Source organism: Furipterus horrens, unplaced genomic scaffold, assembly GCF_987537825.1.
Source record: "Furipterus horrens unplaced genomic scaffold, mFurHor1.1.pri manual_scaffold_11, whole genome shotgun sequence".
In the NCBI taxonomy this organism is placed as follows: domain Eukaryota; kingdom Metazoa; phylum Chordata; class Mammalia; order Chiroptera; family Furipteridae; genus Furipterus; species Furipterus horrens.
This window is the reverse complement of record NW_028327181.1, coordinates 4,780,555-4,805,639: the sequence shown is the minus strand read 5'-3', so window position 1 is coordinate 4,805,639 and position 25,085 is coordinate 4,780,555. Positions and strand designations below refer to the sequence as shown.

The following is a 25,085-nucleotide window of genomic DNA, read 5'->3' as shown; positions in this document are numbered from 1 at the left end:
TGTGTGACTGTTGTCAATACCTCATTCTCAAAGTCACAACCAGAGAAGAAAGCACTAAGGATGGCACATGGGAAGGTTCTGTGGGCTCAGCCTGTTTCATTAGCTAGAACTCAGTCTCGTGGCCATTCCTCCACCTATAGGAACTGAGAAGTCAGTCAAGCTGTGTGCCCAGAAAGAAGGGGAAATCATTTTGGAGATCAGTTACAAAGAAAACCTGAGAAATGATTCTCCCTCTCCTCTCTGAACGCACCCCTGGCCCTTCCTTCCCCTTTCCCAAGACAGCTTGCTTTTTTCACTTGCTAATGGGTGGAGGAGATGGTTCTGTAACAGCATGCAGGGGAAGTGACCCATTTCCTTTGACAGCTGCACAGAGTTCCATTGGTTACATCTACCATCCATTTTTTATTTAATGAATTTCCTATGGATGCACATTTAGGTTGTTTCCAGTATGTCCTTGACATACTTCAGAAGTTCCTAGAAATGTAACTGCTAAGTCAAAGGATATTTACAATATCCTTTGTAAATTTAAATATAACTGTAGATATTATTATATTACCCTTCATAGAGGTTTGATTAATTTACATCCCACTCACTGTCACGTCTGTTTCCTCACACCTTCACCAATATAATTTATCGGGTTTTTTTTGTTTGTTTGTTTTGTTTTAGCTTTGCTAATCAGATAGGTGAAAAATAGCATTTCTCACACTGGCTGGTGTGGCTCAGTGGATTCAGTGCCAGCCTGTGAATAGAAAGGTTGCTGGTTCAATTCCCGGACAGGGCACATACCTGGGTTGTGGGCCAGGTCCCCATTAGGGGGCTTGTGAAAGGCAACCTATCCATGTCTCTCTCTCTCTCTAAAAAAAAATAAATAAGATCTTTGAAAAAAAGGAAAAATAGCATTTCTCTATCACATTAATTTGCATTTCTTTTCTTAGGAGTGAGTTTCAGCATCTTTGCCTATACAAAGTCATGTGTTCTTCCTCTGAGTTAGCTGTTCATGTCCCTTGCTCATTTCATTTTTTTGTTGAACTGGTGTTTGGTTTCTTTAAAATTTATGTATGTGTGTATATACATATATATACATATATATCTCAAGGCAATTAACATTTGGTCTGTCATATGTGATGTAAATACTTTCTGCGAATTCTTATTTATCTTATTCATCTTTTTAAAAATACGCTTTATTGTTTATGCTATTACAGTTGTCCCAATTTCTTTTCCCTTTGTTCCCCTCCACCCAGTCACCCCCCTCCCTCCAGTTGTCTTCCCCCTTTAGTCCATGCCCATTGGTTGTGCATATAGTTCTTCTCAACCTCTCCCTGTCTACTCTACTCCCTCCTACTATGCTTCTTAATTCCTGCATCATCTCCCTCCCTTTCCCCCCTTCCCCATCCCCACTGACCTCCCCACAAAATGTTCCCCATACCTATACTTTTCCCATTCTCATTGCCTACTTAGTCTGCCTTTGTTTCAATTCCCTAGCTTCTGTTGTTGCTTGTTGTGATACAGTTTTCATTTTAATGTTCATAGTTTTGATCCTCCTTCTCCTAAACAAGTCCCTTTAACATTTCAAATAACAGTTGTTTGGATCTGATGAACTCCTTCAGTTTTCCTTTGTCCTGAAAGCACTTTCTCTGCCTTTCTATTCTGAGTGACAGCTTCACTGGATAGCATAATCGTGGTTGTAGGTTTTTGCTTTTCATTACTTTGAATATTTCTTGCCAGTCCCTTCTTGCCTGCAGAGTTCCTTTTGATAAATCAGCTGAGAGTCTTATTGGGACCCCTTTGTACATAGTTCTCTTCTTCTCTCTTGCTGCTTTTAAGATTCTTTCTTTATCCTTAATTTTTGACATTTTGATTATGATGTGTCTTGGTGTGGTTCGTCCTGGGTCCAGTTTTTTTGGAACTCTCTGTGCTTCCTGGACCTGTAAGTCTGTTTCCTTCCCCAAGTTAGGGAAGTTCTGCTTCATTATTTTTTCACATAATTTTTCAATTTCTAGTTCTTCTTCTTCACCTTCTGGCCACCCTATGATTCGGATGTTGGCCCGCTTACAGCTGTCCGATAAGTTTCTGAGCCTCTCCTCATTTTCCTCACGTCTCGTTTCCTCTTTCTGCACTGGTTGACTGTTTGTTCCTTGTTCATGTTCCAGTTTGTTGATTTGACCCCTGGTTTTCTTTCCCTCACCACTTGTTTTGTATGTGCTTTTGTTCGTTTCAGCAGGACTAGCCTTCATTCCTTCCCCATCTTGTTTAAAATCTGTTGTCAGGTCTGTAAGCATTCTTATAACCAAAGCTCTGAACTGAGCCTCAGAAAGATTGCCTATCTGCTGCTTCGTTAGATTAGATATTTGCTGTCTGGTCAGCTGCGTCCCCAGGATCTCTATCATGATCTGACAGTTTTGTGTTTACCTTTGCTTCCTGGCCAGGGTTGTCACATCTCCTACACTATAGGGGGCAGAGCCTCATGCACTAGTCACAACCGGGCCACCCATCTCACCATACTGTGGCGTTTTCTGCAGGGGTGGGGGTCCAAGATGGATTCCTGCCGTTCACTATCCACTGAGAGACCGGGAGCCTCCTCCTCCGTGCCCACCCCCTCCGGCCCTCACAGTCCGAGGCAATGGGGGTCTGCCTTCCCCGGCTTTGGAATCGCAAGCTGACGGGTCTGGTCTGCAGCTGGGGGTGCTCCCAACGCACTTCTTGTTTTCCCCTAAACACGGGTGTCTGTGCTTACTGCCATCCTGCCTCTGTCGCTGCTGCCGCTGACAGCACAGCCTGACCTCTCCGCCCAGGCCTCGCCTCTCCTACCCATCCAGACGAGCACCACTTCTTTATAACTTTATATGTTGGACTTCCATTTATTTACTGGAACTTCTGGTTATTTCTTAGTTGTGGAGGGAGATGGAGCGTGTCAGTCTAGGCCTCCGTCTTGGCCGGAAGTCCCGTGTGTGTGTGTGTTTGCTTCCGTGTCCCAGGGAGAGCTGTCGCTCCTGTTCCATTGTAAGGGGCGGGGCCTTAGGGACACGTCAGTAACGGGCGACCTATTTCACCTCGTTGTGGCGCTGTATGTGGGGGAGGGGTCTGAGAGGGAACAGTGCCGCCTGCCCAGCACTCACCCCTTTTCCAGGCACCTCTCCCACTTCCACGCCGGACTGGTGCCCCTCTAGCTGCTGCCCTGGCCGTTGTTCCCAGAGTGGGTGGGTCTGCTGATGTTCTATGACCCTGGGGACCCTTTAAACAAGCGGACTCTGCTGAGAGACCAGCAGTTTCTGCCTCCACCCCAACCCCCACTGGTTTGCACAGTCAGAAGCAATGAGGCTTGATTTTCCCCGGTGCTGGGACCGTGAGCTTCGCTGTCTGGTGAGGAGCTGGGAACGCTCCCCAGGTGTCCCTCCTGACTTTTTAAAACATGTGACTGCGCTTTCCGCCAGCCTGCTGCTGCCACCGCTACTGCCACCACCACACCGCGTCCTCTCCGCCCCAGCTCCGCCCCTCCTACCTGTCTGGATGAGTATTTCTTCTTTATATCTTTGTTTGCTGGACTTCCATGCACTTTGGTTTTCTGGAACTTCTGGTTGTTTCTAGTTTTGAGGTAGTTGTTTTCCTTCTTAGTTGTGAAGGGAGACGCAGCATGTCTGTGTATGCTTCCATCTTACCCAGAAGTCGGCACCAAACTTTCTTATTAGCCATTGTATTACTAAGCTTATTAGCTGTTACCTGAAACAAAGTTTTCCAACATTTGCGTCCCCCATCACTTTTTAAATGACAAAACCAACTCTAGGAGATGAAAAATCACTTCCTGTTGTCCCCTAGGTAGTCTGTCATGGAGTTAGGATTCAGACCCAGGGCCACGGGAACCCAGAAGCCTAGCTGACAAACATGGTCTCTCTGACCGAACTAGCGAGGCTTCTCTAAGCTGTCTTCTTGATGAGGCTTTTCCCTTGGCTTATAAAAACCTCAGACTCTCTGCACAAATTATTCAGTCCGCCCCCACCATGTCAAAAGACTTGAACAAACTGGAACACAGTTTCTGACAGCTCAAGGCTATGTCCCTAGAATAACCCTAGCCCTGGAAAAGTGTCTGCCTGAGAACACTCAAGGCTACCAAGAGAAGTTACTGTTTGTTCCAGTGACACCTGAGGGTCTGGCCCTTGTCTCCCAGTCTCTGTGGGAGGCTAGGAGCCTAACCCGGATAAGCTAGGCACCAGTTAGCAAACCCAGATGGATTTCACGTGGACCAGCCCCCTGAATCCCACGTTTTGTAAATTTAGCAGAAAACTCCCTGTGCAGGCGCCGCCACCCGCCCTCCTGCTGTCTGCTTCTCCCTTTCAGACGTGCTCTGTTCAGATGAAGGTCGAGGTCAGTTCACTCCCACCCTCTTCCCCATTGTAGTAGCATGTCACTGATCGACATGTGTCCTTACTGCCTTAAGTGGTGTTCTGTTTCCCTCTGACAGCCCTGTCTGACGGAGAACGCCCTGGAGTCGCTCTCCAGTCAGCTTTCCTAATGAAAAGAGACTCTGCTCCCAGAGTCCTTGTCCCAGGATGAGCATGGGTTTGGACCCCAGGGTGCTGGAACCGGCGCCTTCTCCATCTGTCTGATGCTCACAGATGCTGAGGCCCCCGGGGGGAGGGGGTGATGGGGGCAAGTCTGTAGCCACGGGACACCACAGAGGGCACTAGAAATGCAGACCCAGACTTCTGGGAGCAACGCTTCAGCCTTGGGCCTGTGCTGCATTTCGCTGTGACTACAGACAGGCCTGGGCATCCTCAAAGCCTCCCCAGGAAGCTCTGAAGGCCTGGGTGGTAACAGACAGGCCCTGTCTCTAGGCAGCAACAGAGGACTAAGATGGGCCTCAGTGGCTAAGAGCACCGGAGCCTGTTCTGCCAGCATCGCTCCCAGCTGCAGTCTTGAAGGGGCCCCACCCAGGCGAGCTGCTCGGAATTATCTTTCTGCCTCTAGAGGATTATTCTGGAACTACCTGACAGACGGACGGCTGCCGATGATGACCTGACAGTATCTGAAATCAGGAGGCCTGTGGATGCCGAGACCATAATCCAGAGCAGGGAAGTGAGGAGGGGAGAGCGGGAAAGGATGAGTGACCTGCCAGAGTTGGCTCTTCTGATGGAACTCTGAGGTCCTGTGACTGTCACCGGATCCCTGAGGACGGTTCAATCTAGACCCCTACGCTTGCCAGGAAAGCAGCAAAAGGATGTGTGTTCAAGGATGTGTGTTCAATGGCTTTGGGATAGAATATTGCTGTGAGGAAAAATATATAGTATGTTATGAGCACATTTTGTTCCCTTCCCCCACACAGGCTAACAAGGTAGGTCCAACCCCGTAGGGGTGGTAGCCAAGATGTTAAGTGTGCCAGAGGTAAAACTGGTCAGGCACAGTCATGACCACACCAAGCTTATCCGTGCCCATGTGTGCACCCAACACATCGATTCCCACCCCAGCGAAGCACAGTGCCGGGGCCTCACCGCATTGCTTACCAGAGATGCCAGTTGTTTGCTGCAGGTGGAAAGCATGTGCTGTACGGCCCTGCCCTGCCCTTCCTTTCCTTTGCCCTTCTCTTCTTTTCCAGTTTAGCAGGTAGTGCTTTTGGAGCCCTCTGCAATGTTAGGGAACTTTACCTGGCTCTCATCCTCCTTTATTCCTTCTTCGTCTGGGTGAACTTGGAAGAGCAGAGGATCTTTTTAAAACGCAGTCAAGTTCTGTCAAACCACTACCTAACCTACTTTTTTTCTAATCCTTGCCCAAGGACATGTTTATTGATTTTTAGAGAGAGAGGGAGGGAGGAAGGAAGAGAGACATGGATGTCAGAGAGAAACCGATCCGTTGCCTGCTATACATGTCCTGAGTAGGGATCGAACCCACAGCTTTTGGTGCATGGGATGACAACCAACTGAGCCACCTGGCAAGGATAGATGCACCACTTTGTCACATTTAGAATCAACACCGAACTCCTAACCAAGCTCCCTGTGGCCCCACACGACTCTGCTCCTCGTCGCAGACACACAGGATTGCTCTCCAGGGCCTGTGTTTGCCACTCCCTCTTCTGCAGCACCCTTGCGCGCTCTTGTCATGCAGGTCTGGCTCAAGTGCCTCTTCTGGAGAGAGCCCCCTCCTGAGCCCCCAGCCCCCCAGCCCCAAACAGTGCCCACCACACTGCCCACCACAGCATCGGGGCGTTCACCACTATCCCCTACTTGAGCTGTGAGCCCCCTGAGAACAGCAGCTTTACCTGTTCTGGTTTCCTGTACATTCCCCAAGGCCAAGAACACTGCCGGGCCCAGAGCCGGGTTGCAGTTGATAGTGGCGGATGGAATGATTGCACAGAATTGGAGGCCCTGGATGAGGGGCTAATGGAGGCTACTCTCTGTGACTTTAGTCTCAGCCAGCGTTCACCCCCCACCCGAGTGCCTCCCACCCTTGCAGCAGAGGGAGACGTGGCGTCACCCCACAGCACAGCTTCTGTTTCATCTTTGCAGCTGCGCTAGCTTGTTAACTAGTTAAGCAAAGTTAACCTCTGATGTCTTGAGGATTTCTGAGGATCATGTGATAGCTGGCCACTGGCCAAGGCACTTCTTTTTACAACACCCTCCTTCCTGCTGAGGCCTGAAGCAAGAGCTTAGGCTGCTATAGCCCTGACGAATTTTGCAAAAGGCTGTTTGCCAGTGTGGCTGGTGTTATGATAGCAGTTAGTGTGAGGGTTTGAATTTAACCTGACCTTCCCTGAGCAACACGCACTATGGTTGAAGAGGGCCTGCCTCCCCAGACCACGGGGGCCAGTATGTCTGGGGAGCCTTTTCACAAGCCCCCCAAGACATTCTGGTGCCCTGAAGCACGTGGCTCTGGCTGAAGCCAGGTGGGCACTCTCTTGGGTAAAGCAGTCCCCTAGAGGAGGTCAAGACTGAAGTGCAGTGGACAAGTGGGGCGGCCCCCGCCCGTCTGGACTGACCTGAAATGGGCAGCTGTTGGCCACGTGATCACCAATTCTGAGATTAGCAGAGAGGGTCCTCACCGCTGGTGGCTTATCTCTGCAGGCTGCCTGGGCTCACGGGGCCCCCATTTCTGGAAGAACTCAGGCCTCCAGTAAGCGAGCATTTCCACTCTCTCCCCAGACGAGGACATTGCACTCTGCGGAGTATTGTCTGCCACCGCCCCGCCCCCAATGTGCTCTATGGCCGGAGCCGGTGGAGGATGTGGTAGTCACAGGGGCCTCTCACACCAGAAAGCCATCGTTCTTAGGTGACATTCACATGAGCAGTGGTGAGGTGACCCATTCAGGACCTACCCCACCAGAGGTGACAGTGTCTGCGCCCCCACATGTGTGGGCGGATGACTGGGCAGAGCCCGTGTGACTGAAGTGTGAGGAGACAAGGGACACATTGAGACAGAGGGACTGAAGTGTGAACCTTTATTCTCATTTCCTTTTGTGGGATGTGAAGACATTCACGAAGTCTCTGAGATGTATTTTCTTATTCTTTCGTGTTCCCAAAGCCCCCTTCCCAAACAACTTAATGAGTGCTCTGGGTTGTGGGAATTCAAACGAAGAAAGTCAGATACAGGGGCTTCGTGATTTCGGTTTTGTCTTCTCAGCAGCACTGGGCCTGGTCTGCGGGTGAGCCCATCGCGGCCGCCGCTCGGCCTGAGGGGAAGGCCCACAGACCAGGAAGCCCCCCGTATCGGGAGCAGGCGTGGGCACACCACCCAGCAGGGCTGTTATATTTGTCCAGACTCCCACAACCCTAACGCGCCACGGCCAGAGAGCGGGCACACAGGCGACCTGGCCCGGCACGGAGACTGAAGACCAGCTTTACAGGCTCTGTCCCCTCCTCGCCTGAAGGAGCAAACTCCAGGCTTCTCTCAGAAGTGCCTTCCGTGGGGACCCACAAAGGTTGTGTTCACAATGACCGTCCCAGGATACGACTGCGGGCAAGACTCAGACATACCAGGCCTTTCAAAGTGCATCGTTTAACGTCTGGGCGTCATGGTCTGGTAGGGATGTTCTGGCTCCTGCAGACCTGCCAGTCTAAATGCGATGCTTCAACTCCATCTTGGCCACCACCGCCCGGTGTACCTCGTCAGGGCCATCGGCAAAGCGTAGCGCTCGGGCCCAGGCGAAGAACTGGGCCAGCGGGTAGTCAGCGCTCAGCCCTGCTGCTCCGAAGGCCTGGCAGGCACGCAGGAAGGAAGCCCTGGTGAGCCCTAGTCTGAGAGGCCCAGGGACAAGGGCCTGCACAGAATGGCTCAGAACAGCCGTCTGTGTGACAACTAATGTTCCGGAAGATTGCAGCTGGGGCCACACTTGCCATCATGGACACCAGGCTCCCCAAGTCTACTCTGCTAGGTAATTCTGCCCCCAGGAGTTAGGATTTGGGAAGGAGACATCCTGCATGGTTAGGAGGCAGAGCTCTGGTGTAACAAGCACTGGATTCCCATAAATCCGAGATCAGCTACCTACAAGCCAAGTGACCCCAGACAAGTCATTTCACCTTTTTGTGCCTCTGCTTCCTCATGTGCAAAGTGGGAGTATGAATGTGGCCCTCCTTGTAGGGTTGTCCCAAAGAAAAGAAGGGAAATGACATGCGAGGTGAGTGTTCAGCAACGGGCAGCTGTTCAAGGTTACAGGAGGCTGGGCCGCTGAAGGCGAGGGAGTTCTGCATGTGTGGTAAATGGCTCCAGGAACCAGTGGTCCGGTCTGTGCTCACCTGAATAGCGCGATCAGTTACTCGGTACGCCATGGACGGGGCCACCATTTTAATCATGGCAATGTCTAAAGCTGCAGCCTGTGGTGAGAAGGAGAAGAGACTAGAAGGGCAGACCCCGAAGGCAGAATGCTTGGAAGAACAATCCATTTCACAGGAGAAGCAGAAACAATGGCTCAGAACAGAGACCTGAGGTCCAGCTGGACTACAAGCTCTGTGAGGCAGCCTCTGCCTGGTGCATGGCTCATGCCCAGCCCCTGGGGCAATGGATGGTGCAGTAGTGGTCACTGAGGGTGACTCAGGAAATGGTGAGGTGTGAGCAGGTGCCCGGTCAAGGACAGACTCAGGCACGCAGACGTCTTCCCAGAATATGGGGAGCATCGCCAGCACTCACAGAAGGCAGAGTGGGGAGTGGCTTATGCTCTGATCAGTCATAGCCAGCTGCGTCTCCAGCCCAACTGTGGACCTCGGCCAGCCAGGACTCTGGAGACCAGGCTGCAAAAATCTGCCCTGGGTTGGAGCATTGGAGCCAGGCCCCTGAGAGCCTCCACCATACCCAGCGCTAGAATGCCAAGGAGCCAGGAATTTGAGCCTGGGTTGTCTCCTCCCCCAACCACTGAGGCCTCTTGGCTAGAGAATAAAGGCTCCCCACAGAGAGCAGGAGAAGGCACGGTCCATGCAGACATCATGCCATGGAAGGCACTCAGAAAGAGTCGTTTAGGAAATAATGTCACGCTGGAAAATAAAGCTGCTCTGTGGTGAATTCTTCCGGTGCTTACTCTCCGTTTGCCTGACGCCTGCACCCACAGGGCCTCGTAGCCTAGCCTGAGGCAGAGCTAGTCCGGGGGCGTGTGACCCTGTCAGGCCCTCTGTTGTGGACCCAGGAGTGCACCGGCTCAGTAAGTGGAAAATCCAGTCCTATTTTAGGTGCCTTTTCCATTTTTGAAAAGCTGCCCAAATAGTTCTAAGCAGAGTTGAAGCAAAGTCATTAATGTGAAGAAGCCAAGCAAACTCTTTCTTTGGGGTTTGCTGAGTGGGGACAGAGGGGCCAGTGTCTGCAGATTCCCAGAATAGATTCCCTCAGACAGCCGACCTCAGGACCGGTCATCTGTGAGACCCCTCGGCCTCCTACCTTATTTCCTGCCACGTCCATGAGGTGGGCAGCTTTCAGCACCAGCAGCCGGGCCTGCTCGATCTCCACACGCGACTGGGCGATGTCCGCCAGGATCGTGCCCTGCTCCACCAGGGGCTTCCCGAAGGCCACACGGGACTTCACCTGTGGGTACAGGAGACCAGCCTGAGGCGTGGGGCTGGTGCCCTGCAGAGGGGATGGGGGGACGGGGTGGGGGGTGGAAGCAGGAGTGAGCCGCTCAGCCGGCAGTTTGCCAGCTCTCCAGCCGCAGTCCGTTTCCAGGGGAAGACCCAGGCGCAGGCGACACTCATGTGCACCGCAGAGCTAGTCGGTGTGGCTGCTCCTGTTTCCAGGGATCCCTTTTCTCCAGCGATTCAGTCGCTTCTGGGCAGCCAGGCAGGAGCAGTTCTCTTTTTTTAAAGATTTTAATTATTTTTAGAGAGAGAAAGGAGGGAGAAAGAGGTAGAGAAACATCAATGTGGTTGCCTCTTGCGCCCCCCAGTGGGAGCCTGGCCTGCAATCCAGGCACGTGCCCTGCCCAGGAATCAAACCTGTGACGCTTTGGTTCACAGGCCTGCGCTCAATCCACTGAGCCTACCCAGCCTGGGCAGGAACAGTTCTTGAGGATCTGCCCCAGCATCTGGCCCACAGCTACTCTGGGAATTAAGTGGTGAAGGTGGGCACCTCACAAAGTTAGGGGGAGGGCGCCCTCTGCTGACCTAGGCCCAGCATAGCTCTGGGTGCCGGAGCCCCATTGCGGGCAGCTGGGACTGCAAAGGACGTTCATTCTAAGATCCTGAAAATCACAAGCAATCAGAAAAGCTTATAAGGAAGTTTTTGTTTAGTTTTTTTTTTTAAGTTTTGTTTTCTCCTTTAGTTGTGTTTTAACTGAAAGCAATTATTACACAAATAATCCATCCCATGGCACAAAATGGATACATTTCCAGACAAAAATAGAAATACCTGGTATCCTATCATCTAGTTACAGCATCTAGTTACAGCAGCTATTTGGTGGCCATCCTAGACTTTCTGTATGCATTTTTTACGAAAGTGGAGTCATACGCTACATATTGCTTTGTAGCCTGCTGCTTTTCATTTAAGAGCACACAATGAACATCCCTCTCTGTAAAGAAACGGATCTCCACAGTATCATTTTGGGATTTCACCGCAAGCCTGCACCAGGGTTTATCTGACCAGGCTCTAATTATTAGCCTTACAGGTAGTTCCCAGCATTTTGCTACTAAGGTCAGTGCTGGGGTGAAATGCCTGGTATCAAATCTCTGTAGACTCTTAATCAGTCCCTGGGGCCAAGTCCCATGAGAGGACCTGCCGTGTCAGAGCTCTGCCCCTGCTGACATCTGACACGTACCATCAGACTGCCCTGCAGGAGGGCCGCTGTGAGTTCAGTGCGGGGCAGAGCTGTAGTACTATTTTGAGTGCTTAAGGAAGGGAATTTTATTTGGGGAAGGAAAAAGAATTGGTCAGTTGCAACTCAAAGGTTATAAGTCACAGGTTTGCTCAGTAATCCAAATGCACTGGACTGCTTTTGATCTCTGTATAGTTTCTTGTAAGACATTTGTTTGGTCCCAAGGGTGTGCTTCATCTCTGGAATTGATACCCCTGATTTGAATGACCATTCCCAGCAACAGCTCTTCTTCACGTGGGTTTTCAGTCTTTGAGGGAGGGGTCACAGCAGAATAGTTTTCTGGACATACTCAGGGAAGGGGATGGTACAGGGCTAGATGCTGGAACCCCGGGGACACAAGCCACCAACGAAGCTCTTCCTGGTATCTGATTTTTAAAGATGAATTAGGAGCAGGAATGGCCCTTGGGAGCCTGTGACCCTTTCTTTGGACCTTGGAGCCTTGCCCTCTGCTGCTACAGAGCCCAGCCTTTTCCTTCTGGTCACCTCAACAGAGTAAGACCCATTCTACTCTGAATTTCAAGCTTCAGCAAAATAGCAGATGCAAAGCAAAGACAGGGACACTGCTTCTTGGCATAAACATCACCTTGCTTCACCTGCTGAATCAGCGCTCAGAAAAGTTAGGAGTTAGGTCCCATAGCAAAGCGGACGGGGTGGCTCTGGGTCAGTGCAAGGGGACGCACTCACGCGGGCCTTCATGAGCGCCAGGGCCCTCTCTGAGTGCCCGATCAGCCGCATGCAGTGGTGGATCCTGCCGGGGCCCAGTCTGCCCTGGGCGATCTCAAAGCCTCGGCCGGGGCCCAGGACCATGTTCTCCTTGGGCACGCGCACCTGCTCAAACAGGACTTCTCCATGGCCACCTGAAAGACCCAAACGGTTCCTCCTGAGAGCCCCACCTGCCCGTGGTGGACGTGTTTACCCCTTTCCGCAGTTCAAGTCGCCCGCTGGCAGCTCTCCTGCCTCTTACTCAGCCTCCTACTGGGACATGGCTGGGGAGCAGGACAGGAAGGAGCCTATCGAAGATGAAACAGTAAATCACTGATCTACAGTGTCAGGTGAATAGTTTGCCATTCCGCCTCTAAAACATAATGACTGCACTGTAAGCTGAAACATCCTGATAGTGTGAACTCTAACAATGCAGTGATCCCACGGAAACACTGAAAGGAAACGTGAGTGCCGCTAGGCGGCCTGGAGGTCAGCTGTCTGAAAGACGGTTTGGAGTGCATGTCCTGCCTCTGTCCTGAGGGGCCTATTTATCTCAGATTCTGTCTCATCTAAGTTTAGAAGAAAAAAGTCTGCCTATGTGGTTGATATTCATGTATGGGAATGAAAGGCAGGAGCATGTGGCCCTCCGAATGTCATCATGTCCCTGGAGGTGCTGTATTGCATCCTGATGTGTTGCCCAGGCCCAGGCCCACACAGACGGGAGCAGCTGGGGGCTCACCTGGTGCATCTTCCAGCCCATACACCGTCAGAGGCCGAATGACTTTTATCCCTGGGGCGTCCATGGGAACCAAGAGCACAGACTGCTGCTGGTGGCGTGGGGCATGCGGGTCTGTTTTTCCCATGAACACGCAGAGCTGGCAGCGAGGATCTAGGATGCCTGCCCAGAAAGGAGGCAGACCCTTGTTGTCTGATGCCAAGGTCATTAGATCTCTATACAGACACAGTCCTGGCCCAGGAAAGCTGAAGCCAGCAAGCAGACAGAGTTCTTTAAGACTTCACATAACCAGATGACTATGTGCAGGTTCTGGACCAGGAATAAGAGCAACTGGTTTTTGCCCTGGCTCGTGTGGCTCACTGGATTGAGTGCCGGCCTGCCAACCAAAGGGTCTTTGGTTCAGTTCCCAGTCAGGGCACAGGTCTGGGTTGCAGGTCAGGTCCCCAGCTGGGGCTGTGCAAGAGGCAACCACACAGTGATGTTTCTCTCCCTCTTTCTCTTTCCCTTCCCCTCTCTCTAAAAATAAATAAATAAAATCTTTAAAAAAAAAGAGCAATTAGTTTATCCCCCAGTGAGGACCGAATCCAACATCGTAAGAGTAATTAAAGAAAAGAGCTCCGTGTAAGTTGGGAATATAAAGACAGGAGGCGGAAAGCCAATCCTCTGTCACTGGCTTGTTCTGCTGTTACCACAGTCGCGTAGACATAGTGGCTTTGGGCATGTGCTTCAGAATCAGGCAAACCCTTAACTCTGGGTTCCCTGCTTCCTATGGGGGAGTTGGTACCTTAAGTCCCTTCTCTACCCGAGTGTCCTCCTCTGTGAAATGGGGGTAATACTATGTCCTCCTGGGGAGGTGGGGGACTCAGTGAGGGCGGGCCCTGCAGAGTCCCCTCATGATGAATGAATGGCAGGGTTGTCACTAGCCCCTCTGATGGAGCCACCTGATCTCGCAGCAGAGGAAGCCACTGACGAAGTGACCTTCTGCCATCCAAAGGTAGAATGGAGAGTGCGGGGGGCAGTGAGCAAGAGATTCCTAGCACTGTCACCGGATAGTCATCCGGTGACCCACGCAGAACCCCCGGTTCTCCTGGGTTTGCTGGGAGCACAGAGACAGAATCTCTTCTGCATCAACTGGAAAAGCCGCCCCTACAGTTGTTTCCCAGACAGCAGCAGGGCAGAGAGACATGCTTATCGACACAGACCCACACAAGTATAACTGAAAATGGAATTTCAGGCTACATACCTGAGATCCACCACTTGTGACCGTTAATGACATAGAAGCCATCCTCCTCTCGAATGGAAGATTCAATGTTGGTGGCGTCTGATGAGGCAACCTGAGCGAGAACATACTCTGCTTAAGAACGGCAAGGGTCCCGAGTCCTGTGTGTGGCGGAGGCCACAGGACCTGGCGAGGGTCTGGCCTGATTGGGAGCCCTGGGGTAGTACCTGGGGCTCCGTCATAGCAAAGCAGGAGCGGGCCTTTCCCTCCAGCAGCGGGACCAGCCAGCGGGCCTTCTGCTCCTCGGTGCCATAGCGCACCAGGAGCTCCATGTTCCCTGTGTCTGGAGCAGAGCAGTTAAATATCTGAAAAGGAAAAGAAGTGTAATGGTGACTCCCATGTTCATATTTAAAACTCCAAATACCCAGGAAGCATGTACCAAGGCATCTTCCAAATCCCAGTTCCTCTCCCAGAGACATGCAAAGACACACACATTCTGAATATAGTATTTCAGGGCCCAAGAAGCCCAGCCACAGGCCTCCTTTGTTGAAAGGAGACTGAGCTAGTGGGCTGGAGACTCAGAAGCCAGCCAGGCTCATGTCTCGCACAGCCCCCATCTCCCCCGGAAGACTCCTGGCCCTCTCTGCCTTCCTGCCTCAACTCCAGCCACCTGTCCGTAGCTGTCCTCGCCCATTAGAAGTTTAACTTTGTATCTGTGCTCCTGCGTCTGGTGCAAGCTAGAGAAAACCCTTTCCATCCAGGAGGGTGACCAACATGCCATGGAGGACGAGGACATCCCCACACACGGAGAACTGTAAAGAAGGTACCTCGGGAGCACACAGAGACATGCCCATGAGTTCACACAGATGTGCATACTCGACGTTGGTCAGTCCTGCTCCATATTTTCTCTCGGGATCAGCTTCCAAGGGTAGGAAAAGGTTCCAAAGTCCTCCGGCCTTGGCTTTCTCCTGGCATGGGAAAAGTAGGTCAGGGAAGCACAGTGGATGATTTGGTTTTATTTTGGCCTCTGGAAAATAATGAAAGGGATTGCAGGGAAGAGGAAAGCCAGCCGAAGACGAAGCATGCGCCAAAACCACTGGTGCACGTGCGCACCATCAGGCTGGACCTGGGGGTGGCATAAGCCCGAGGAGACCTGGGACCGCCACATCCTAGCCCTGACGGCAGCAGTCAGTCCACTCCCGCAGACGCCCTCCGTGCCCGCCTCCCATCACTGTGGACATTACTAATGTTATAATGACGGGTCTTCTGAGAACGCTCTCCGTGCGGACAGGAGACTGAAGGATCCTTTATCACAGCAGGCCCAGGACACTTGGCTGCAGCCTCAGCTGCTCTGCTGTGGTGCACAAGGAGATCCCCTGAATCACCACCCACTGTCCTCTAAAGCTGGGTCTTCAGCCTCACTGCGCATGTTAGTAGCTCACGAGCAGCCTGGGCTCCTTAACTGCCGCAGAGCGGACTTCTGTGGCTTGCGCCAAGGTTGCTGGCTCAGCCAGGGGGAGGGCAGGCAATTTATAGCATGCCCACAATGCAGAACCGCCCAGAGGCATGGGAAGGCGATATATCGTTAAGTTAAATAAGCAAGCAGGGGATTTGAACGTTTCGGCTGATTTCATTACAACACAGGAATAATAAAATGTTAGTATATAATAGGAAAAAAAGCAGGGAGCCTAATACACCAAACTGTTGACAGTTACTATCTCAGAGGGGAGAGAGTTTTAGAGAACTCTTTCTATGTTATGTACTTTGTCATATTTGAGCTTTGGTTAATTTTGCAATAGATCTGTAACTAGAAAAAAGTGATGAGATTTTTTAAAAACTAGATGATGGCTGTATCATAGGCAAAAGATGTGCTCTTGAAGACTTCGAATAACTTAAAGACTAAAGACAAGTCAAAAGAAATCGTGACAAAGACCAGTGGGTACTTCTGTTCCTCAGCTAAGGTGGTGTCTCCGTGTGGCAAGAGCACAAACACAATTTACAACTGATCTGGCCCTTTAGTGTTGACATCATGGATTCTGTAAAGGGAGACTTTATTAACTGATGTATTTAATATCACACTTTCAAATTGATATCATACGAATTCAAATGTGCATAATAATCCCACATGCCCCAGGGTATAAACCCTAGACAAGGAACGGTGAGGGCAGAAGGGATCATGCAGCTCAGCTCTTCGTCTCTTCACTGCCTGGGAGGGAACATGTGCCCGGTGGGCAGGGGAAGTCCTGCCACTTTAACAAGGTCTTGCTACTAACTGTGGGGAGGCCGCTTTACCTTGAGGTCTTCAACCAGTGGGGCGGGGGCCCACCGCTCTGCCGAGGCCTGGCGGCTCTGCAGCTCGGGCTCCGCTGGGTACACGTGTTGTTCCATGAACTGCTTCAGCCGCTGGTAGAGCTCCCTGACCCGAGGGGACAGGCCCTCTGGAGAGATGACCAGAGCTCCCTTGGAGGAATGAGCTGAGGAAGACTCTGGAAGGGAGCTATAACTTCTCGTTCCTGGAGTGCTCAGCAGGGACCGTGGGCCAGCCCACGTGTGGTAGGGCCCCGCTGAGGGCTTTGTGGCTGGCATCTGTTTGAAAACGCGGAACCCTTCTTTGACTGCAAACTCCCACGCCAGCTCAGACAGGAGTCCAGTCAGCTTTCCAGTTTGTTCAGCGGCTGTCGAGCTTGCCTGTCCTGAGCGAAGGACAACAGCGATTACTCCCAAGTAGCCCTGAATAATGACACTGACACGTGAGAATGCTGTCATTACATTAGCAGCCACCACCACTTGCTGAGCACTTGCTGGGTACAAGACGTGGTGTTATGTGCTTTCCGTGGGTTATTATCCCCACATGAAGACAAGGATTTGAGTCTCGGGGAGGGAACGTGCCCAAGCTTTCACTAGCGGCCTGGGAGCCAGAAGTCGGTCTCAGCTGGCCTCTCTCCTGATCTTTATCTGTCCTTTCCCAAAAGAAATGAAATTAAGTCAGCGACACCCCAAACTACTTCGGCGGTCACCACTGGGCTACAGGAAGCCGTGTGCCACCCTCGGCTGCCCGTGCTGTAAAACTGGTAACAACAGGGTCACACGTGGTTCCTGGGCACCGTTTTGTTAGATTAGCACCATCTCCCGCATCACCGAACCCACTCTAGGCCTGCTCTCACCGTCTCTTTTGCTTTCTTTAATAGGCTCATCAAGACTTGAAAAGGATTAAAAACATTTTTAAAACTTAAGGTATAGTGTACACACACCCTCTTTATAAAGCGTGTAAGTCTGCTTGTTTAGCCAGGCAACCACCACCCTTACCAAGATACAGAAGACTCCCATCATCACCATACTCCCACCCCAGCCCCTGGTAACAGTCATCTCTCTTCCTACAGTCTGTCTTTCCCAGAATGTCACAGACACATCACGGGGCACGCAGTCTTCTCAGTGAGGCCTCTCCCACTCGGCGTTCGGCATCTGAGACCCAACCGTGTGGTTGTGTGTAGACGGTGGGCTCTTCTGGACTGCTTTCAGCACTTCCAGGTTCTAAAGAGACTTCTCCCTCATTCTCTCTGGACCCTCATGGAGGCCTATTTTTCTTTTGCTCCTGCCATGGCCAACTTCTCGAAAGAGCCATTTTCATGCAGCTTTGGAGTTAAAGATATTATGCTATTCCTTACAAATTAGGAACTGAATCCATTCGCTACACAGCAGGGGTTGCGAACGACTAGGCTGCAACAGTCTTTATCCAGCCCCTTCTAGGTGCTGGGTGTGGGTCTGAGCCCCAGGGCCCGGACAGGAACCGGACAGCCACCGTTCCTGGGTCACGGCACACAGAGAGGGCTGATGCGCACGCGTGGGCTGCACTTTTCCCTCGTCATTCAGAAAAAGACACCCCCCCTTTACACTCATTGTTACTCATACTGATTCTCGTTTCGAACAGAGTACAAAGTGCTTTCTTAATTTTCTTCTCCTTCCTTGGGTCTTGATTTCAGAGTGCTGCTTTCTTTGTCTCTTGGAAAGTCGCTTGTATGAGCCTGGGTTCATTTAAAGCTATCATTTCTGGTATATTTTCCCCAATGTTGTCCTGCAGAAGAGACCACATCACTGGCCTCCTCCCAAGTGGCAGTCACAAGCTCTTTCTCCTTTCTAGAATTTCAGCAGCCACCTACGAGAAATCTAGTCTTTGGCACCCACTTGTTACTAAAGGACAGTGGCCTTGGGGTGGGCTGGTGCAGACTGTACATCAGTCCCAGGCTCTGGCCATTATTGTCCTCCTTCCAATCTAAAGAGCCAAAGTCTCCTGTGAATGTCGCTGAAGCGGTAATGCCTTTGAAACGCATGTTCCTTATCTCAGTCCCCCTTTCCTGGGCATCACCCAACATCTCAACTGTTCAAACGGAACAATGATTTTAGAGAAGACAAATGTGCAGAAATAATACTGGTGTTCATGTAGCTGGGTTTTTGTTTCCTCTCATTGACTGTTTCTATAACAGCCTCCCCTGACCCCAATTCACAGGAGAGATGTTTCAGGATAGTACCAAACTCTACATATATCATGCTTTTTCCTAGATGTACCTTTTCAGTTAAATAAAGTACTTCACGGCTGCTCTCTGCATGTCTGCATGGCCAGTATAACTGCTCTTGTGCTTTGGGGACATTATGAAGTAAAATAAGGGTGACTTGAACACAAGCACTGACACCCGACTGTGGCTCTGATAACCAAGACGGCTACGAAGTGACTCACAGGTGGGGGTGTGCACAGCGTGGGGACGCTGGACAAGGGATGACTCATGACCCGGTTGGGACTGAGCACGACAGCAAGAGATTTCATCATGCTACTCAGAACAGTGCACAATCTAAAACATATGGACTGCTTATTTCTGGAATTTTCCATTAATATTTTCAGACTGCAGTTGACGGAAACTGTGGATGAGGGACTATCCTTTCAAAAACAGATGTTGCTGCTTTTGCTGAGAAAACTCAGCCACTCACTCTGGCTGGCTGGCTTCCCAGTTAGGAGGGAAGGGAATGCACAGGGAGGCTCAGAGGAGCAGGCACCTGAGGGACAGCGCATCCATTTTTCTGAGTGGTGGCAAGCACGGGGGTGTTTTACCTCCACGCCCAGAGAAGCATGAAGCCACCCAGGGGCTCACAGGACCTTGGGAACTGTCAAATGGCTTCCTGATAAGCAAACCGAGGACAGTCCAGTGAGCTTTATAGGTGTAGAGATTCCAGGATGATAATTCAAAGTCGATTCAGCTGTCCCCAGGCATCGAAGCAGAGCCCCGGGAGAACTCAGCACCCAGAGTTCTTGTGGCATCAGTCCTGTTCCGCACCCGATGGTGAGCTTCCATTGCAAAGCCGTACTGAACACCGGGAACTGGAGGCTTAGAGCTCATGCTTCCCAAAGGAAGGGAGAGTAACGTTTCCAAGAATTCCTGCTTATGGAGATGCCTATTATCAGATCAGGGAGGGTTCAACTAGAAAGCCTCTAGATGCTGATTTGTCTCTGGACACTGTTTTGCTCATGACTTTATATTGCCAGTATCATCACCTGGCTTAGCAGAGGCTCACAGGCCTGTGAATGGATGAACTGTCAATCCCCCTACTGCAACTGCTTTCCTCAGAGTAGGGCAGCTTGGCTGAGGGCCACGGGCGGCTTTACATCCCCACGGCTATTCTGTAACTACCTATTTCTACTTCTTAATCCCCTCACCTCTTCACCCACCTGCTACACCTCCTTCCCATCCGGCAACCATCAAAACGCTCCCTGTATCCATGATTCTGTTTTTGTTCTGCTTGTTTGCTTTGTTTTGTTTTTTTTTTTTAATTCAGTTGTTGTTAGGTATGTATTTTTTGCCATTTTATTGTTCATAATTTTGATCTTCTTTTTCTTAAATAAGTCCCTTTAACATTTCACATAATAATGATTTGGCGATGATGAACTCCTTTAGTTTTTTCTTGTCTGGGAAGCTCTTTATCTGCCCTTCAATTCTGAGTAATCTGCCAACAGTAATCAAGGCTCAACTACAAGAGGAGGGTGTACTCAGCCCACACAAAGGGCTCACCCTGAGTACCCAGCTTGGGTGACAGGGGAGGCTGTGCCACTGGACCCTACAGGACACCTGCTACATGAGGCCACGCTACCAAGACAGGGAATCAAAGCAGCTCTACCTAATACAGAGAAACAAACACAGGGAGGCTGCCAAAATAAGGAGACAAAGAAACATGGCCCAAATGAAAGAACAGAACAAAACTCCAGAAAAAGAGCTACCCGAAATGGAGAGAAGCAAAGGATACACTAATTGAAATAAAGAACAATTTACAGGGAAACAACAGTAGAGTGGATGAGGCTGAGAATCAAATCAATGATTTGGAACATAAGGGCCCTATATGTGTTTACTTTAAAAGTTTTATGTATATTATCTTAATAGTTTTAAAGTTTAAATATTTTAAAGATTATAACTAGATGATATATACTTAATGACCATGGTTGAGTTAATGGAATCTTAAAGATTCTGGACAAACCCATCCCTCTGAAGCCTCTAAGGGTTCCCAGGGGGAGAAGCTGACTCAGGCCACCCCGTTACCTGTGAGCGAGCGCTTGTAGACGCCCTGTAGGATTGCAGCCGCTCGGAAAAAGGAGAAAGCCATGTAGAAGTTCCAGTTCTCGATGGGAGGAATGCCCATGTGACGACAGTACATCTGGCAATACTCCTCCGCTGTAGGGATGCCCAGCTGAGTCAAATCACAGCCACCCAAACCTGTGGTGACAGAGCCATCCTGGGCGGTCAGTGGCCCCACACTCCCCTGTGGCCACAAGTACTTAAATTCTGAAAATCTCTTCCTTCATTGGAAGTTAGCCTCACAGCTAGTTCAAAGGACTGACTCATTATTCCAAGGGCCCTTCCTTCCTCAGGTGGCGGGATCCAGATGTGAAGCTATTGTGCCCTGACTGGCTCTAAAAGTTACGGACTAAACCGGCAGTAAAGGAAGGAATGAGGGGCCTCCACTTCCACTTGGGCCACAGTTTAGCATGGATGCACGTTATTTTCGATCAATCATGCGATAAAGAACACTACAGAGAAAGATCCCACCAAATTATGAAAAAGGATATTAGAACAAATAAAAATTTTTACAGAATTGCTTCATTTGTAACATTTTCATAATTTAGAAGCATGTAATATAGCCCATTCCTAGGAATTTATCCTAGGAGTCTATCTTAAATATATAGGTAAAAATATTACTAAAGAGATGTTCTCTGCCTTTTTTGTGATGGCAGGAGTAATAAATAAAAAATTGAAACAAATATTCAAGTAGGGATCAAACCAAACGTCTTAATTCTATATAATAAAATCCTAGGCCATCATTAAAAATGATGCTGTAAAAGAAATACTTAATGACATGAAGACATGTCCAAGTATATAATTAAGTGAGAAAAAGCAGGTCATGAAATCATATAATCATATTTTCATTTAAACAGATGTATGTATACACACACACACACACACACAAGATGACAAGATTGGCGGTGGTTATCTGTGGGATTATTGATGATTTTGACTTTTCTTTTTATTATCTGTTGGTTCTTAAAATCTTAAAATAAACCTGTATTTTTAATTTAAGAAATTAAATAGAAATTAGTTGTGTAAAAGCATATCCTCCTCACTTAAAATGCCCCCTCCACCCACTTCCCCCCCTTGTGACAGGACTGAATCCCAAATGCTTTTCTACCAAAGCCACCAGCCCAGTCACAACTGCTTCCGCGGAGCCTGCCTGAAGGCGTGGAGAATGGAGCTGGCTCAGCCCCCCCTCCCCCCCAGCAGTTCCTACCTGGCAGTATTGGAAAACCGGACGGCAGGTAGTGAGCCATGCAGCTGTAGGCCACATCCGCAAGGGGGTCACCCAAGGTAGAAAGTTCCCAGTCACAGACAGCAAGCACCTGCGGCTTTTCTGGATGAAACAGCAGGTTGTCCAGCCTGAAGAAGCCACAGAAGGAATGGAGAGACAGCCCTAAGAAAACGGATCACCTTCTATTTGCTCCTCTAGATGCACCCTGACCCTCTCTGGCCCCTCTGTGCACCTGGAGCCTGAGCTGTGGAGGCTGCGGCCGTATCCCCCAGCTCCCTTGCCCTGGCTCAGATGGGCTCTGCCAGGGGAGACCCCTGCACGAGCTGGGAAGGGACTGTGCATTGACCAGCCCCCTCTCAGCCAGCTGAGGGCCGGCTGTACTCCTCTCCCAAGGGCCACCACTGGGTCAGGTAGCCCTCTACATAGCTAACCTCTCTGGGTCCTGGTAATTCCTCCTTCCCTGTGATGGTTTTAGAACAGGTCTGTGAATTATTTTGATACTCCTTCCACAAAAGGAAGAGTCTAATTCTGGACCTCTGGAAGTGATTCGCTTCCAACAAAGATGAGGTCTGTCCAGAAGAAGTCCAGCCATTGTTAATATAATGAGAAAGGCTTGCACAACATCCATGTAACCTGGCAGCCGAGGGCAGTGGACTGGAATGCGCGTGTGTGAACAATGACTTCACTGTACTAGTTAGTGGGGGCCACAGATGCTGTTGAGTGGGCACATGTACTGTGTGGCCGTCACATTAAAAATGCCTGAGCAAGTAGAGCAATGAATCTGCATCAGATTTTGCATTAAGCTTGAACATTCCTCCACAGAAACTATTCAGATGACCCAGAAGGCCGCAGCTGTGGGCCTCCGGTGATGGGCAGCTTCATCACGACAACATGCCTGCTCATGCATCACATCTCATGCAGTTTTTCTGTGAAACATCAAGTCACCCAGGTTACTTGGACCCCCAGTATCCCAGATTTGGTGCCCTGCAACTTCTGGCTTTTCCCAAAACTAAAATCACCTTTGAAAGGGGAGAGATTTCAGACCGTCATTGAGATTCGGGAAAATACAATAGGGCAGCTGACGGCAACTGGGAGAACTGTATGAGGTCCCGAGGTGCCTACTTTGAAGGGGACTGAGACGTCATTGTTCTATGTACATTGTTTCTTATACCTTGCATCTTCAAGAAATAGTACATGGCCGGATACTTTCTGGCCAGATGTCAGATAATGCAGGTGGAGGTGATGCTGAGTGATGCCCGAGACCACGTTGTCAGCTCCTGCCCGGCCCCCTCTCTCAGAACACACACCTTTGCAGCCCTAAGCCCCCAGGTAAGAAGTGCAGCTACCCTGAAGCTGCCATACTGGACAGAGCGTGTGGGAAACCACAGAGACAGAGACAGAGAGTGGGGCGAGAGGAGCCTGGCTGTTCAGTCTCCTCTGCCGCAGTGCCGGGCATGTGAGTGAGCCTTCAGGTGGCCCCAGCCTCCGGCCTGAGAGCCGCCCCAGCTGAACAAGCTCTCCTACCCCCGGACTGCAAATCCGTGAGCCCAAAAGCTGCTGTCATTGCTGTTTACAGCCACACAGTTCTGGAGGGGCTGGTTATGCAGTAACAGTAACTGGAGCCCACGCACGCACTCAGACCGAGGTGTGGGAATAACCCCCACGGGTGCACAGGACAGCCCCCCCCCCCGAAGAACTGTCTGTAGAGCCAAGGCTGAGAAACCCTGCCTTAAAAGGCCTATACCAGGAGACCCTCCATAATGGGAATGATTCACAACTGTAAGTTGGGCCAAGACCAGCTGCTTAATCTCCCCTTAAGATGCCCTTCCCATCATTCCTCACATTATCAGTCGCCCCTCCTCGCATCTACCTGAAGTCCCCGTGCACCACCGTGATCTCCTGTTGCCTGGGAAGATGAAGCGGCAGCCATTCGATGAGCCTCTCCATCGCTGGGATGGTGCTGGTTTCTGAGGCGAGATACTGCCGCGTCCAGGTCCGCACCTGGCGGGGGAGATAGTCCTCTGAGGGAAGAGGATTAGCACATGGTAGGCCGTTCCAACCGCGTCCAAAGGATGCAGGATTTAGCCTCCCTGGCTCTAAGCCAAGCCCTCACCCCTCATCTGAGAGAAAAATGGTCCCCAGAGGCTAAAGGGTCTGAAGACAGGGACAGAGAGATCACGCTCCTTCTGTGGGGTCCACTGCACGCTCAGAGCATCCGGACCCTGCCCTTCAGAGGATCCAGCTGGGCCGTGAGAGGTGAAGGTCAAAATCCACAGGAGTTTAACCCGAAACAAATGAACGCTTTAGAACTAACTTCCAGTTTTCAGAATTATGGGAACTACAAGATAACAGTAAATGAAACCATAAGGAAATCACTGAGACAACGCAATGAGAAGGCATCGGAGGGACTGCGCTACATTCCTTAACTGGATCCTGGTTTGGGAAAGACCTTCATTGATAAGATATAAGGGGGATAATGAGGAGATGTGCGTATGGACTGGGTTTCAGATATTCTAGGAAAACGGTCTATCTTCTTGAATGTGATAATGGTACTGAGGCACATCCTTATTTTTAGAAAAGGCATACTGAAGTATTTAGAAGTGTCAGGATCTCTACAACTTTGTTAATCATACACACACACACACACACACACACATATAGATTGACAGATAAGCAATAGGCAAAAGTGAACCATTGTTAAAATTAGTAGTGGGTACATACAGGGTGGGGCAAAAGTAGGTTTACAGTTGTTTGTATGGAAATAATACAATAATTAATAACACAAGAATAAACTCTGTGTTTTGCATACTCATAATTGCTAACCTCCTTTTGCCCCTCCCTGTATAGTTATTCATTGTACTATTTCATGTTTCTGTAAGTTTGAAAATTATCATAGTAAGTCAAATACAAAACCACAGGAGCTGAGCCATTACGGAAAAAGCCCCTCCAGAAACTGTCCTGTGTGGATCGGGGACCCACCCCCAGCCCATGTACACCAACCCAGCGCTGCACACAACCCCTCTTCCCGAGAGGCAGGCGCAGCTGTCCCTGTGCCTCCCAATGCAGGTCCCCAGCAGGCCTCCTGCCAAGGCACTGGAACACCCTTCCCTCCGAAGCAGCCCACCCCTCTGGGCTGAGAAGAGAGGATGGTGGGCTCCCTGCAGGTCCTCAGTGGAAAGGAGTTTTGTGATCACTAAACTGTACCTGAAGGGTCTTTGTCAAAACTTCCTTTTGATTAGAAATCATGTGTGTACTCTCTCTCTTTTTACAAATTTATTCACAGGCTCGATATTAAAGTGACCAAAGTGGATGCAGTG

At 50.3% G+C, this 25,085-nt stretch overlaps 1 protein-coding gene across 1 annotated transcript in view; it reads right to left on the bottom strand.

Moving 5' to 3' along the window:
• Positions 1-7,409: 7,409 nt before the first annotated feature.
• ACAD10 (acyl-CoA dehydrogenase family member 10) overlaps positions 7,410-25,085 on the bottom strand; it is a 35,028-nt gene continuing 17,352 nt past the window's right edge. Inside the window, exons 9-20 of the mRNA XM_090291080.1 lie at positions 23,639-23,789; positions 21,751-21,896; positions 20,508-20,681; positions 16,222-16,622; positions 14,757-14,897; positions 14,157-14,294; positions 13,954-14,044; positions 12,714-12,872; positions 11,957-12,129; positions 9,847-9,990; positions 8,718-8,795; positions 7,410-8,179 (exon numbers count right to left, since the gene is read on the bottom strand). Coding sequence (XP_090147206.1) covers positions 8,039-8,179; positions 8,718-8,795; positions 9,847-9,990; positions 11,957-12,129; positions 12,714-12,872; positions 13,954-14,044; positions 14,157-14,294; positions 14,757-14,897; positions 16,222-16,622; positions 20,508-20,681; positions 21,751-21,896; positions 23,639-23,789 — 1,937 coding nt within the window. The 3' untranslated portion in view covers positions 7,410-8,038. The remainder of the gene's footprint in view (positions 8,180-8,717; positions 8,796-9,846; positions 9,991-11,956; positions 12,130-12,713; positions 12,873-13,953; positions 14,045-14,156; positions 14,295-14,756; positions 14,898-16,221; positions 16,623-20,507; positions 20,682-21,750; positions 21,897-23,638; positions 23,790-25,085) is intronic.